The 12,550-nt window shown below is 48.7% G+C and overlaps 1 protein-coding gene across 1 annotated transcript in view; it reads right to left on the bottom strand.

Annotated features, from left to right (window-relative positions):
• The window catches only part of LOC119432495 (phospholipid-transporting ATPase ABCA3), a 39,282-nt gene extending 27,175 nt beyond the window's left edge, over positions 1-12,107 (bottom strand). The window contains exons 1-3 of the mRNA XM_037699660.2: positions 11,655-12,107; positions 6,395-6,582; positions 5,415-5,588 (exon numbers count right to left, since the gene is read on the bottom strand). Of these exons, the coding sequence (XP_037555588.2) occupies positions 5,415-5,588; positions 6,395-6,582; positions 11,655-12,002 (710 nt within the window). The 5' untranslated portion in view covers positions 12,003-12,107. The remainder of the gene's footprint in view (positions 1-5,414; positions 5,589-6,394; positions 6,583-11,654) is intronic.
• Positions 12,108-12,550: the final 443 nt, after the last annotated feature.

Genomic DNA, 12,550 nt, shown 5'->3' on the forward strand with positions numbered 1-12,550 from the left:
AGCCGGGCTGGCGGACTGGGTGGTGAAGGTCGCGGCCAGCCGGACGCCACTCTAGCCCCCTCTGCCTGACCTCGGCTCCCCCCTCCCCCTCCCCTTGTCTTCAATAAAGTTTATTTCCTCCTCCTTCCTCCTCCTCACTTACACGCCCAGGCTCCTAAATAATGCGTCCTCGCATTACGCTAATCTGTCACGAAATCTTCGAGCCAACGTGGTGGCTTTCTTTGTCTGGGCCAGTCATGGGCAGCCTTTGGGGCTTGAGTAATTTGGGTGGTGTCGTCTTGCAGTTGTGAAGTTGTGTCCTGTATTTTCTCATGGAAGCACTTCAATTGCGTTGCGGTAGCCAACCTTGTTTCTGTGCGGTTGTTATTCGTTCTGGAAATACTGTACGTTGAGTTATCGTATATGGTCCCTCATACCAAGGATCAAACTTCCCAGCTTTTGTCGAAGTCTCGTACCATACTTGATCGCCTACATCATAGGGTGTTGGCGGGTGCTTTCGGCTGTGCTTAGCCTTAATGCTACTTAGGTAGACTGTTATGTTGTCAAACGCTTCTTGCCTGTCCTTGTCAATGTCTTCTTGGGGCTCTTGGGTGTCTACTTCTAGTTGGTTGTCGATTATCCTTCGAGGCGTATAATTAACTGTTGAAAAGGTGAATTCTTGAGTTCAGCATGGAACTGTGTGTTGAATTGAGACGTTGTTTTGGCAAGGTATTCACTCAATTTGTCGACCTCGTCGGCTGTGTTGATTGGCCCTACGTGGTCGATGGCCACTGTATGGAAGGGTGTTCGTGGTACTTCCCTCGGGTTGAGCGTTCCTGTTTGTACCCCCGTTTCATGGTTGTGCTGTTGACACGTGCGGCATTCTCGCACATATTATGCAATGTCGTGGTCCATATTATGCCAGTAATAACGTTTGGACAGCTTGGACTTGTGACATTGTGCCTTTAGACATTGGTGACATCGTAATACAGCGAATGGAAGTGATTTGGGCACCAGAACACGTTGTATCGCCTTGTCGTGTTGGGTTGTACTGTGCATTATTATGTCCTTGATGGTCTGGTAACTTTTCCCAGCTTTTCTTTGGCCTCCTGCTTGACCGGGAGTCTCGATGTCTGCAATAATGGCGACCAGCTCTGCATCTTTGCGCTAGTCTTCGCGAAGGCGGGAATCATTTGGCTTCAGCACAAACACTGCATTGACCATTCTTGATAGTGCGTCTGCCACCGTATTTGTCTTTCCAGATGTGTGACGCACAGTGAAATGATATGGGGATAGGTCTAAAACCATGCGTGCAAATCGTCTGTTGGGGTTCCTTTTCGACATAATGTGTGCTACAGCCCAGTTGTCCCTAATGAGCTCGAAGTGTTCTAGTCCTTGGAGGTAAGAATGGAAACGTTCCGTTATGTCCCAGTGAGCTGCGATTGCCTCAAGTTGTGTCGCGCGCTTGTGGGTCTCACTCTCGGCGACTTTCTTGCTTTCAAATTCGACTACTTGTGTGGTGTCGCCGTGTGTTTGGGTAAGCACTGCTCCAAGCACTGTGTGGGAAGCGTCGGCATGTACTTGTGTCGGTTGACTTGGATTGAAAGTCGCCAGGATAGGTGCTTTGGTTAGTCGTTCCTTGAGTGTGTGCATGCCATCTTGGCATTCAGGTGCCCACTGAACAATTGCATCTTTCTTCGTAATAAGTGTCAATGGTCGAGCATTTTTTGCGAAGTCTCATGTACTTGCGGTAATGTGGCGCAAATCCAAAGAAGGATCTCACCTCGCTTTTTGTTTCTGGCACCGTAAAGTTCGTTATCCCTGGAATGCGCTGTAGATTGATCGCCACCCATTCTTGTCTTATCAAGAGCCCAAGGAATGGTATCCGTTTTTCTGCAAACATACACTTGCTGTAGACAACACGCAGTCCTAGGTCATGAAGAGCCTTCAGTACCTTGTCAAGCCTTTCGATGTGTTCCTCAATGGTGTCTGTGAAGGCGCACACATCGTCTGTGTAGACAATCACGTGGCCGTTGTCAATGAGATCTCGAAGACCTTCATTCATGATACTCTGCATTGTTGTGGGAGCCGTGCATAGTCCAAACAGCATTTGTAGTGGTTCGAAGTGTCCATCTTCTGTAACGAAAGCGGCTTTAGAAATTTCTTCTTCACGCAGTGGTATGTAGAAGAAGGCTTTCGTAACATCAAGCTTTGACAGATACCGCGATCCTGCCACTTCTCGAATGAGTGTGTTGATTTTTGGCATGGGGTAGGCTCGCTTCACTGTCTTTTGCGTTTAAAAATCGGTAGTCCACACACAATCATTTTGGTGTAGTCTCGTGGTGCGGTTGGTCAACAACAATTACTGGCGAGGCATAGGCAGGCCTTGATGAGCGGATGATACCTTTTCTAATCCACTCTTGTGTCTCTTGCCGTATGAACCTGCTATTGGCATCACTTGTGCTGTAGCCCTGCATCCTAACGGGTTTCCGGTCGGTGAGTTCAATTGTATATTCGACGTTTCTGCGCAGGCACATGTCGTTGTTAGGGTGGGTGAAGACATTATTGACGTTTAGCAGAGAAGCCTTCAACATTTCTGTTTGACTCTCCGTGAAATCAATGCGAACAGGTTCATGTTGAATCAATTGGGCGATTTATTCTGCCGATGGAAATGTGGGTGCTTCCCGTGCAAATGTTGCCTTTGCCTCAATTGCTCCACACACTTCGATGGGGTCTGTCGAGGAAAATTCTGCCTGATTGCAGGTTTGCATCGATATCTCGATGCTTTCATTCTTTGTGAACTTGTCTGGGCTTTGAAGTTCTGTTACAAAGTTTGACATCGATGGCTGTGCTTCCAGGACATTCTTTGTCAGCTCGTGCACATCGTTTTGTTTTGCTTCGGAATATATTCGATCATGTGGATGCCGTTGTCAAAACTGACGCCGTCCCTAACAAAATACTCTCCTGGCTGCTGTCGTCTGTCTCTGAAGATAATGCGATAAAGGAGTCTGTTTGTGCTGTCTTCGTAGTGCTCGTCCAACAAGCGCATAATATCTTGGAACTGTAGCGTATCGGGCTCCACTTGCGACCGTCAAGTCGTAACAGAGACGCTGACCTTCGAAACCCAAATTTGACAGCAATACAGCTTTCTTCATCTCCTCCGGTAGCGTATCGGCTCCGGCTGGCTGCAGAAAAGTGTGGAGTGAACGTTTCCACGTAAGCCAAGTAACGGCAGGAGTACCCGGAATAGGCAGAAAACGCAGCGGCGGAGAAGCGAACGCCATGGTTGAAGCGGTGAACAACGGAGAAGTAAACGCAGGCTGCGTCGCATCCATGCTGGTAGCAGAAGTAAGAAGTAGAGCAGCAACAGGAGGGCAGAGCAAAGTGTAACGAAAGTCTTTTACTTCGTTGCCAAGATGTGGTATCGAGTCTCCGCGATGCGGTGTCTAGTGTCTCGCACGACGGGTCGGCGGGACGCGCATTGACCAGCGCGGTGAGGCCTAACAGCCCAGGCGCTAAGCGCCGCAAAGAAAACGAGACGACTTCTTCTGTTGGGGACCAAACGACGACGTCTTACTCGGAGAGGTGGAAGCGAACAGCGTACGCGCTGATTACAAGATTTGGCGCGGCGGGGCGCCAGTGGTCAGGATCAAATAGAAACCAAAACAAGCAGAATACAACATGCATGACGTGTACTGAAAGTGCCGGAAGAAAGCGTGGGAGTCGGAAACACGTCATGTCAGCGATGCTTAGGACATGCATATTTATTGCCGCTCGGCGTTATTGGTGCATAACAAGGAACTTTGAGAATCCGCGCGGCTAATCCGTGTGGCGCCCGCAACGCGCTGGACTGCGTATCACGTGTAAAAGCGTCGTTTCGCTTTCCAGAAGTTGGCTTGGCTAAAAAACACTCTTACTGGTCAATGACCAAAGTAGTTGGACAGGACACCACGAAAACACGTAGCAACTATTTCAGAAATAATTCACCACTTCGGAAAACATGAATCGCAGGAACATCGCTTTACAATCGAACTATTATTTTCTCATCGGTACGATCACCCTTTTCGCCTGCCTCCCACCAATGGCGGCGTATAATCGCTATTGCGGTAACACTGTTTTTAGCATGCCTCCAGAGAATGACTGCATCCGCACTGCAGATCGAAAAATTCTGATAAAAGATGTTCCATGCCATTCTACGACTTAACTGCTTTATATTTTGACTGCGCGGACCCGTAAGCTTTCCCTTGCACTAGAAATGGATACCATGAAAATGGTTGTCAGACCCACTAAAAAGAGGACACGCAAGACAGACGAAGAACATCGTTTGGGTAATATGATAAGTCCCAATGCCTGTAAAACTTGCGTAGAGTGATGTCACACATCAAGCACCATGGCCGTGAGTGACGCGGGCCGGATTAGCAGTATCAGGGCTAGGGTTAACACGTGTCCACAAACATCCGAGAAATAGGACGAAGAAAGTGACGTCGTGGTTGCCAAATTGATAGAGCATTGCTCGCGTCCTGTGCAGGATGTGGAATCAGCTCCCACTAGAGGCACTTCGCATTTTACACTACTGTAAATAATTTCCCGCTTCTTTTTTATTGTACACTTCCAATAACCCTTCGTGGTCGAATACTTTTCAAGGAAGTCTACAAATTGCTACGTGCACGTGAAAGAATAAAGTGCGAGAAAAATAAGGAAAACATTGCCACTCGTGTTTTAGCAATAATTCGAAGGTTTTTCTCCTGAGTTAGCAAAAAGTCACTCTGTTGGAAGGAGTATGTGGTTCCTCAAACGTATTAATTACCTATCATAATTGTGTGAAATACGGCGACGCGTTATTTGCATACCGCTTTTTTGCCTCCTAAGGCAGCTTATATGCATTACGCAGCAGGCTGCAAAAATAACGCGTGAATGTTTAACTTAATTAAGTATGATGCGACGCATGGATTTTTATGAAATTTCAGGGAGAGTGATATTTATCTGCGGAACAAAGTTGACAAATTAGGTAATTATCGATGCTGCTGTTCACATATCTGAAAAATAATCTCGATGCCGATCAGACATTTCCTGCCGAACATTATAATTCCGTCAGGCCAAAACTGGACAAGAAAGATTAAAAAAATAGAGTTAGTGAGCAAAGTTGACAAATTAGGTAATTATCGATGCTGCTGTTCACATATTTGAAAAATAATCTCGATACCGATCAGACATCTCCTGCCGAACATTATAATTCCGACAGACCAAGACTGGACAAGAAAGATTAAAAAAAACAGAGTTAGTTCCCTCCATGCTCCTTCCTTGACTAGATTTCCACTGGCTTTGTTTGGTTGCGACTAACAAGTCGAGCCCTTGGTTCGAGCTCGTTGGAATACAGTCATTTTGCCACTGATTTCGTTGAGTGACGACTCCACGTGCATGTTGGCAGCACTCACTTGTGTGACGTAAGCACGAAAGTGGTCTGCGAGTGCTTCTTGATCTCCGCGATGGCTCTGAAGATCTTGTTGCGGGACACGACGTCCACGCCCGCGTACGGCTCGTCGAGAAACACTAACGGCGGCAGGCCCAGCAGAGCGGCAGCGATGGACAACTTTCGGCGGTTGCCTCCGCTGGAAAGGGTGAGGTACGGAGGGAGGAGTACTCATTCACGCTCAACGCAGCAAAGTTTGCAGATATCGCTGATTGCGAGACGGGCGTTAATGTTGTGAAATCGATCGCGACGCAGTTACTCAAGAAAGCAGAGAGACTGAGACGACGACGGGGCGCCTTTACGAGGCGCCGGATGAGGTCATTTATTTGTAGAGGCGCTCTTATAGCCCGCCCACTGGGAAAGCGTGTGCGCGTCCAAACTGAGTTGGGCCTCGATGAAACAATTATTCCATACGTAGCAACCCTGAAAAAACTGTTCATACTAGGATAATAGCCAGAAATATTTAAGTTTCAATAACAATACTAAAGTCCTCTGCGACCGTTTCAAACTTATGTTGACTTGAGTGGGCGAATTTTGGTTTTACAAATCAATTGATAGGAAAGAGTGCCATATGGCAATCACACCTTATCGATTTTAATAAAACAGGTGGTTTGAAAACAATAATCGAAGCGTCAGTATCAAGAAATGGCGGTCGCAGAGTTTTTGTATATGTACAGGAAGATTTTATACAGATGTGTAGGCCGTTTTTTTTTTTCGACCGACATGTTAAAACAATTGCATATTTGTTCTTTTTGCCTTTGCCCAAGAAAGTCCAAATATCATCAAGCAAAACTACATGAACTTTTGAGCACTTTTTCTGGTCGTGGAGAGTACATTGAATGAATGACTTGTTTAGTGGTATAGTGATTATTTATTAAACAAAAGTCCCCGGAACATGTGTAAGTACGCTAAGAATGTTAACCGCATGAACATAAATCGGCGAACCTGTACACGCCGCACTCCTTGGAGGCGTGCTCTGTGAGATCGACGACGGATAAGACGCTGTCGATCATGGGCTTTAACTCGTTTTCAGGGATGCCTCGCAGCCGACCGACCAGGTACAGGTACTCGTACGCGTTCATCCTGTCCAGCAGGCCTCCGAGCTGGAAGCAGTAGCTGATCTGCGACTGCCACTGCGGTGAATGTGAACAGAGAATGAAATAGTACGTATTACCCCCAAGGAATAATAATAATAATAATAATAATAATAATAATAATAATAATAATAATAATAATAATAATAATAATAATAATAATAATAATAATAATAATAATCACTCGTTATCCCGGTCCTGCGAATGTGGATGTAAAGCGAAGCTGTTGCAAAACCACCACTACAAGTGTATGCAAAGCTTTATTAATGGTTCGGTTGCTAGTTTTGAGCTTGCTCTTTGTTGAAACATAAGCTATTCTGTGTGTTGCATGGGGTCATTTCAATGAATATATGCACTGTTCGCTTCACATTTCTGAGCGCTTCTAGCCTCTGCTTTACGGGGGTATGAGCCATGGTATCTTACAGCGAAGCTCTTTATCGTTAGGCTTCCGTGCATTTTTGTTCTGCCTCTACAAAAATGTGCGCTGATCCTGGTGATAGTGCAGAAAGGGTAGACGCGCAATGGCGCATACCCCTGTGGACTCCGGGTTGGGCTCTGGGACCTGTAACGGGCGCTTGAACTTCCCTTGTCCCCACCTGGGACCCAAAGAGGTCCCAAGCACAAGGGTAAGAACAGATTCTAAGGTTGGATGTTAGCCAAAAAGGCCGACCCGCGTAAGCCATGTCTACGTTCGTACCGCGCTCTCTTTGTCGGCGTTCCAAGTGCTTGCGTATCTAGTTGCCTTTCCTTCGGCTCTCTCGTGGTGGCCGTGCCATCGGAATGTCACGGGTGTCTAGTTTCCTCCAGCTCCTCGAGGTGGCGGTCCCGTCGTGCACGTATATACGAGTATATAAAAAACCACTTCTCTTCTGTCGTCGTAAGGGGGTGGCCTCGTATAGTCCGGACTTCCGAGGAGCAACACGCTTACGAATGGTGATGTCCCGCATGCGCTGGGCGTGTTGTGCACGATCTTCATCGGTGGTGCATGCCGCCCGACGGCAACGATTGCATTCTCGTTTCTGTTCCTGAAGTTGCTCTTCGTAGGTAGAGAGAGAGAGAGAGAGAAAATGATTTAATGAAAGGCAGGGAGGGTAACCAGGACTGAGCCGGTTGGCTACCCTACACTGGTGGAAGGGAAGTGTGCCTTGGGAGTCCGGGCTATACGCGAACATAATAATATATAATAATAATACCATGATGGGGCAGAAACTTGGAGGCTAACAAAGAAGCTCGAGGACAAGTTAAGGACTGCACAAAGAGCGATAGAACCACAAATGTTAGGCCTAATGTTAGAGACAGGAAGAGAGCGGTGTGGATCAGAGAGCAAACTGGTATATCCGATATTCTAATGGACATTAAGAGAAAAAAATTGAGCTGGGCAGGTCATGTAATGCGTAGGACAGATAACCGGTGGACCATTAGAGTTTCAGAATGGGTACTAAGATGAGGGAAGCGCAGTTGAAGGCAGAAAACTAGGTCGGGCGATGAAGTTAGGAAATTTGCAGGTGCTTCATGAAATTTGTTTGTGGGCAGTCATTCTAAAAATTCCGAGGAATAATTTTGTCAAGAACGAAAGACAAGGTATGATCAACATGAGTGATATAATGGTGTAGGAATATAGCCCCATATACCACATGTCAAATAGCAAGGCGTGGCGTATACATAACCTAAATACGAATATTTTAGATTACGGACAGCTCCGCCAACGCCAACACCGGATATTCTGCGACACAGGGCACTTAACGCGGTCGCTGTAAATACTATCAAGGGACATTGATTGCACTTGGCGCACCGAGCATGTGGTACTCCCTGATGAGAAAATGCATACTCTAAAAAACAAAACAAAAAAACTACAGCGTATATTTAAAAAGCACAACACGCACCGCCATGAACCCGTTGCGTTCTAGCTTTCACGCTGGTGCATTGTCCAAAAGGCGCACATATTCCCCACGCGACTCACAAGGAAATGCACACACAGGCACTTTTAATGTTGGCGGGAACTCACTGGAGGAGGATAACTTTTTCGCTACCATTCGAGATAAACTAGACGTGCTGTTGGAAGGTTTGACCCGTCCTCGTTAGACGAGCAAGAAAGCACGAAGAAAATCTGGACACAAGCAGTAACCCCTCGCCTTGTTTGTTTTCTCTTGGTGTTGCATTCACCCGCCGTGGTTCTTAGTGGCTAGGGTGTTGCACTGTAAAGCTCGAGGTCACGGGATAAAACGGCGGTTGCGGCGGGCACATTCCGTTGGGGGCGAAATGCTGAAACGCCCATGTACCGTGCTTTGGGCGCACGGTAAAGAACGGCATATGATCTAAATAAATCCGGAGCCCCTGAATGTGGTGTGCGTGATGATCATATCGTGCTTTTGGCACGATAAACACCAGAATTAATTTGAAATGGGGATGTTTGCTAGCGGCACTCGATCTGGCGCTTCAACGGTAGAACGAAACAAGTCATTGGCGAAGCGGGCGAGCAAGCGTTGCTTGGCTTCTTCTACCTTCACCAGCACCGTGCCCAGTGGCTTCTTTACAGTCACTCCCCAGCGAAAGAAGAGCCATCCTGGCGACCTAGGGGCAGGAGAACACAGCGGGGTCCAGGCACTGCTTGAGACGGGAGACGTGGACAATTTCCTGCCCCAGACGACGCTGGTCGAAAACGCGTCCATCGGCTCGATGAGGTAGTTGACTGCGGATGTTTGTAGCAGTACCCGATAGGGACCGTGGTACTTGGAATGCAGCTTGGAGGAAAGGCCCGGTGGAGTAGACGGCACCCACAACTAGACCAGCGAGCCGGCAGCAAATCATGTAACCGTAGTGGACACGTCGTGGCGATGCTTTTGGCGCCACTGGTCCTGGGATGTGAACGAGGGAGCGAGCTGGCGACATTCTTCGGCGTATGCAGCTGCTCGGGAAACAGTCGTCGACTCCGAAGCATCCCGCCGGTAGGGTAGAATTGTGTTCATAGTGCATGAAGTTTGTGTCCGTAAAGATGAAAGAAAGGTGAGAATCCAGTGGTACCACGCTTTGCGTTCCGTATGTGACGAAAGGCCGAATCTGATCCCAATTTGAGTGGTCAGATGAATCATACGTGGCTAATATGTCGCCAACGGTGCGATTAAAACACTTTGTCATGCCATTAGTTTGGTGATGGTAAGCCAGGTTAGTGCGGTGAATGAGGCGTCGCTCCTTTATCAACGCTGTAATAACGTCAGAGAGGAAAACGCGACCGCGGTCGCTCAGTAATTCTCGAGGTACTCCATGCCGTAATATCAGGTTCTGAAGGATAAGACTGGTAACGCATTTTGCTGTGGCAGATGACAGGTGTGAAGTTTCAGCGTACCGCGTAAGGTGGTAGATAGCAACAAAAACCCAGCGGTTGCCGCTGGGAGTCCTGGGAAGCGGACCGTATAGGTTAACGCCGACGCGGTCGAACGCTCGGGCGGGGCATGGTAAAGGTTGCAAGGGGCCGGCAGCATGTTTAGGTGGCGTCTTGCGTCGTTGGCACAGAGGGCATGACTGTACTTACTGGCCAACGAAACGGTGCATACCGCGCCAGTAGTACCGAACCTGGAGGCGAGAGTATGTCTTCAATACCCCAGCGTGGCAGCATTGTGGGTTAACGCGGAGAGTGGCGCAAGTGTCGGAGTGGAGGTGTCGGGGAATAACAAGCAACAATTTGCGGCCGCTAGAGTTGTAGTTGCGGCGCTACGGCAGGTTATTCCGAATGATAAAGTGCGTGGCTTGGCGACGTTGCGTCGGAGAGATCGGAGCTGGCGAGCGGCTAGATAGGGCGTCTAGAAGCGAACAGATCCATGGGTCCTTGCGCTGCTCTGATGGCATGTCGGAAATGTTGAGGACGAAGGCACCGCAGGCGGAAATAGACGAGCAGACAGGATCAGATGACAGGGGTGACCAGGAAAGAGCGCCTGCGTTGGAATGCTTTCGGCCTGATTAATAACCAACACGGATGTCGTATTCTTGTAGGCGTAATGCCCAACGAGCCAGCCGACTAGCTGGATCTTTCAGTGAAGTCAACCAGCATACGGCATGATGCAGACCACGCGGCTCTCGCACCGATGAATATTCTTCAAGACCTCTTGCGAAAATGCTTAGCGCGTTGAAACACGCCCCATCAACCGTAGCCTCACTCAAGAAAGCACGCCGCCGAAGCTAGAGATCACAATCCACGCAAGGACTACGCGTCGTTTCACATTAAGGTTTCCTCGAACCGAGCAAAGCTGTCACAACTATCGTCATATGAACCAGGAGGTGCGCGTTGAACACGAGATGTGGGGTCTCACATGTGCTCTTTGGACAAAGGAATGCCAGCAGAGTAGTACGAACATTCAAAATGGCATTTACTGTACATTACCTACACTAGTTCCTGCTAGTAGAATTGCTACCCATAGGACATGCCCATGGGAGCGTGATAAATAGAGCATGTTCAAGACACCGCGACCGGAAAGCGAGTGAATATGTCCGCTTCCATTCTGGACACCAACGCCTAGTCCTCCGCGTGTACGATTGCGCGAACGGTGGCGCGTTCGAACGAACGTGTTTGCCCACTGCGGTTGGAGTAACCTAGAATCTCTACTCCGGTGTCCCGCACCGAAGCCTCGCGAGACGGTCTCACAGAGGGCATGTAGGCGCATGCGCGGAATGTCCGTGCCGCTTGCGGATCCCAAGCCGTAGAGACGCAGACTATTCGCTTTTGCGCCGGGTCATCTCCGCCGCTAGGTTGCGTGAACGACTGGGGAGCCTACATGCAAGTGCTTGCATGTAGGCTCCCTATGAGCGACTTAATACTCGCGCCATCTCTCGTAACATTCCGCAACAACATCGCTGCCGCCGGCGCAAAGCCACGCGGCGAAGCCGGTTTACAGGAGATGCGATCCGTGCAGAGAAAACTACACCAAGGGACGCATCAAAGCCGAGCATCCCCACTTGGTGCAAGAAGTAATGTCGCCGAAAAGTGGACAAATCTTCGTCAGGGCAGTCACTGGCCTGACGATGACAAGTCGGCTTGTCCGAAGGTGACTTCAGCGACATTCCCTATTCTACACCACTTTTCATTACGCGGTGGAAACAGATTACAAGGACCCACTTACCTGGCGCACATTTCCGCTGAGCCTGGCTACCGCGGTGACAGCATCGCCGTTCGAGACACTGATCAACGCAGCCAGCATCTGAAACGTGGTGGTCTTCCCGGCTCCATTCACGCCGAGCAGGCCGAAGCACTCGGATGGCCGCAGCGCCAGGTAGATGCCACGGACGGCATGCAGGGTGCCGAACCACTTGTGCAGACTCCACGCTAGGAGCGAGTAGCCTGCAAGCCCTTCCTGCTGGCGCGCAGCGTTGACCCTCTTCTTCTCCTCCTCGACGTCTTGCTCGGCGGGCAATTCCTGGCTAGCGAGGGCGTGTCGGGAAGGCAAGTACCCGGAGGCCATGAAGATCATAAAGGCAATCAGGAGCAGGCCTTCGGCTAGTATGACGGTTAGCTCGATGCCTATCCCATTGTAAGAGAATTGCAATATGCCACCGCTGCATTCAAGTCCGAGGTACGAACCTGTAACAGAGCATCTTTTACAAGCGATGCCATAGAACGCCAACTCTACGGAGCCTACGTGCAAGGCTCCCTAGCCAACTGCTGCAACTAACGCCAGCCAGCGAGAAGCTAGACTGCGTAGCCCAAGCACAGTGAACGCGCTGAACTTGTAGATATTATTCCAGGACGAACTTTGATTGCAGGTAATAGAAATGACATTTCAGAGGGGTGCTATACGTAATATATACTTTACCAAGGAGAGGCTTAGATTCCGCCTTCTACCATGTGGCTTGACGAAGTTAGTGGTATATACACTTAAATAAATATTTTTAAAGCGGTATTTCTCACCGATTTGGCTTGTTGATTTTAGTATTAATCCTTCCCGGAATTTTTTAGCCTCTTTCTTCGTCTAATGCTTTTTTATTATTTGGCCTATTTCTTTTATCATTTTCGGAATTC

This window comes from Dermacentor silvarum, chromosome 11 (assembly GCF_013339745.2).
Source record: "Dermacentor silvarum isolate Dsil-2018 chromosome 11, BIME_Dsil_1.4, whole genome shotgun sequence".
NCBI lineage: Eukaryota > Metazoa > Arthropoda > Arachnida > Ixodida > Ixodidae > Dermacentor > Dermacentor silvarum.